Source organism: Cyprinodon variegatus, unplaced genomic scaffold, assembly GCF_000732505.1.
Source record: "Cyprinodon variegatus isolate N-32 unplaced genomic scaffold, C_variegatus-1.0 Scaffold822, whole genome shotgun sequence".
NCBI classification, from domain to species: domain Eukaryota; kingdom Metazoa; phylum Chordata; class Actinopteri; order Cyprinodontiformes; family Cyprinodontidae; genus Cyprinodon; species Cyprinodon variegatus.
This window is the reverse complement of record NW_015151275.1, coordinates 122,458-125,675: the sequence shown is the minus strand read 5'-3', so window position 1 is coordinate 125,675 and position 3,218 is coordinate 122,458. Positions and strand designations below refer to the sequence as shown.

General features: G+C 49.3%; 1 protein-coding gene across 4 annotated transcripts in view; it reads right to left on the bottom strand.

Annotated features, from left to right (window-relative positions):
- Nucleotides 1-1,021: 1,021 nt before the first annotated feature.
- atp2b3 (ATPase, Ca++ transporting, plasma membrane 3) overlaps nucleotides 1,022-3,218 on the bottom strand; it is a 115,024-nt gene continuing 112,827 nt past the window's right edge. The window contains exons 26-27 of one of the 4 annotated variants that reach the window (XM_015396823.1): nucleotides 1,398-1,934; nucleotides 1,022-1,362 (exon numbers count right to left, since the gene is read on the bottom strand). In XM_015396823.1, the coding sequence (XP_015252309.1) occupies nucleotides 1,473-1,934 (462 nt within the window). In that variant the 3' untranslated portion in view covers nucleotides 1,022-1,362; nucleotides 1,398-1,472. Of the gene's footprint in view, nucleotides 1,935-3,218 lie in introns of all 4 variants that reach the window. The other 3 variants (XM_015396819.1, XM_015396822.1, XM_015396820.1) reach the window with 3 other exon arrangements.

Below are 3,218 nucleotides of genomic sequence, written 5' to 3'. Positions count from 1 at the left end.
GTTTGGCTGCTGAGCTCTTTCCCACCAGGAGACTAGAATTTGGGAAATTTTTGAGAGGCGCTGAGAGGCAAAGGACCACCTTGAGATTCACCTGAATACTGGAACCGGGGGGGAGGGTTAAAGCCTGGGGGGCGGAGTCTAACTGGCTCTATTAAAGTAATGCTAGCATTTATAAATGAAACACGTTTTAAGTTTCATTAATGCTTCTTCATATAAATGAAGCATAAAGTATGTCCTAAATCGGAGGGACTCATTTTGCTATGAACTGACTCCAAATGAAGCCTTTCTAATGGTCGAACAGGAGCTCTCACTGGTCGTACTGGGAGACTTTCATAACCTGGCAGCAGCAGGATGGATGTGATTGAATTCAATCTATCAATCATGGCTGCTGCCCAGTCTGTCTGTGAAACGGAGGGACGTTTAGTACAATGCTTCCAGCTGATTGGGTGACGTGCCAGCTAGTGCCCGCCTTTCGTAAAATGCTCTCAGCCAATCGTAGCCGCAAAACGAAACACAAGCTGATAAATCAAACCTTTTCCAAATGCTGTCGGAAGAAAAGCACAGACTTTCCCATCTAGAAATGCACAAAGTGCTTCTCTGCTCCTTTTTTCACGAGAAATTGTCGCTATTTTAGCTAAAATCGCAGAAACGAGGGGTGAGTCCTCCAGCGTAGCTATTTTAGTGCCCAGCCTAGGCCCTTCTGACTGTTGTCATTCCTAAATGCCCCGCCCCCAAAAACACTGCTGGCATGTCATTGGTGGTTAGGAGACGGACATGTTAGCGGCAGTCTTTCAAGATGGATTTGTTGTGAGACTGAAAACTCAGATTTCACAACAATCCAGGTTAAGAGCGTTGCGCCTTTGGATAAAAGGAGCCGGATGTTCTTTCCTTTCGCAGAACGGAACCGGATCCAGAATCCAAGAAACAAGGAATCAGGGGGAGCAGTGAGAACAGGGCAGTCTTAAAGGGACACGGCCTGAGCATCTTAAAGGGTTAATGCTGCACCGATCCGGAGGGGGGGGGGGGCACAGTAGGTCAAGATCATTGAACCAAACAGACAAAAAGGAGAGGGGGGGGGGGGGGGCTTTCAGTTCAGTTTCTCGGATTTTTCTCATTTCTGTTCATGTATGTTTTATGAGAAAAGACGAAACACAAAGCAGAGAAATGGAACGAGACAGAAACCTGTAGAGCAGGACATTAATGGGGGGGCAGCAGAGAGGGGCGCGGGTGAAGTCATCAGGGTGGGTGGAGCAGTGCGCTTGGCAGGGTGGGGGGGTCAGAATGAACACTGAGTCTGAAGCTGTTCTGGGTTTGCTGGGGGTCCCAGCCCCACCCTGACTGTTCAGGGATTAGATGGGGGGGGAGGCTTGGTGGGGTTGAGGGGAGCCCCCCCCCCCGTTCCTTTTTTCAGAGCTAGTTTGGAGGGAGACTGGATGGAAATGTCCTCAGCCCTTCCCTCCCTCCCAGACCCGTTATAAGGACGTCTCCACGCAGAAGAGGTGTGCAGGGTGGGGGGCGGGGGGCTCCGCAGGCCGGGGCCTCCCAGGGAGGTTGTGGTGATGTTTGTGGGTCGTTTTGTTGCTGCTGTTTCTGTAGCTGCGGGGGCCCGGTGAGCTGCTGCTGCTGTTGTTGTTGTTGTTCCGGTTACACGGGGTCACTGGAAGGCTGTGCTGGCGGTAGGGCCGGGTCGGCCTGGTGCGGGCCGGGGGCTGGGCCGGAGGAGGCGGCGGTTTGCGGAGGGCCGGGTGCAGGTGCTGGTATCTGCTGAGCTCTGATTCGTCGTCCACGTCAGTGTCATCGATCAGCGGGATGTTATGGATGAGGTCGTTGATGAGGAACTCTGGGTGGGCCATGAAGTTGTGGATAGAGTTGCGGGATTCCGGCTTCTCCCGGCCCTCGTACAGCGAGCTACGGAAGGCTTTCACCACTCGCATCTGCCGGGGGTGAACAAACATGAGGGAAAGAGGGAGAAACAAGGAGAGAGTCAGATATGAGGGCCCACAAAAGGAGGCGAGGGAAACCCAGAAACAGACCGACTCGTTTCCTCCAGGAGACAGAAAGACGGACAGGTGGACACGGAGGACCAGGTGGACACAGGTCAGCAAAGGTCACAAGGTCTTCCAATCAGGTTTCATCTGGTTTACAATAGCGTCAAACAGGAAATCTGATAATAATGGAACCAATTTCTCATTTTCTAAATTGTTATTGAAGCTTTTGCAAACATAGAGTTACATCTGATAGAAATGCAGAGGGATTAAATATAGAACAATAAGTATAGAAGGTATTTCTAGTGTTTCATTTTAAATAACTCAGGAAAAAGACATTTCCTCCGCAACATCCAATTGATAAATAAAAAGAAACATTAAATTACAACATTCTTCAATTCAACTGAGAAGTTCTTCACCATCTATGTTGTAAATATCTGTAGTTAAATCTTTAAATAAAGGATGAAGCTTCCAGTTGTTTTATTTGATGCACTTTATTATACTATAAAAACAGGATTATGCTTATTCTTTAGTTTTCTTGCTTTTTATGAGGTGAAAGTGTCGATATAAAGCTAATAAAAGTGATTCTGAAATCACTGTGATTATATTTAAAGGTATAGTGGAGAAATTTCGTAAATTTTTTAAAAGCTGCATCTCCACTGTTAAAAAAAATGTACATGCACAACCCTGCAGCCGCTCCCAGAGCCAACGCCTATTAAACACATTCCAGAGCGTGCAGGAGTCCATTTCTCTTTGTGTTCGCTCTGTTTAATAGTTACTGTTTGCATCGATGGACTGGTGACCTGTCCAGGGTGGACCCCACCTCTCGCCCATGGACAGCTGCCGATCGGCACCAGCACCCCCTGATGGAAAATAGATGGATGTTTGCATTGTTCAAACATACGTTGATCCTCCAAGGACCCGGTCTATCTGGACTGGATCCTCCCAGGACCGGTCTATCTGGACTGGATACTCCCAGGACCTGTTCTACCTGGACTGGATCCTCCCAGGACCCGGTCTACCTGGACTAGATCCTCCCAGAACCCGGTCTATCTGGACTGGGTATTCCAAGGACCTGGTCTACCTGGACTGGATCCTACAAGGACCCGGTCTATCTGGACTAGATACTCCAAGGACCCGGTCTATCTGGACTGGATCCTCCAAGGACCCGGTCTACCTGGACTGGATCCTCCCAGGACCCGGTCTATCTGGACTGGATCCTCCAAGGACCCG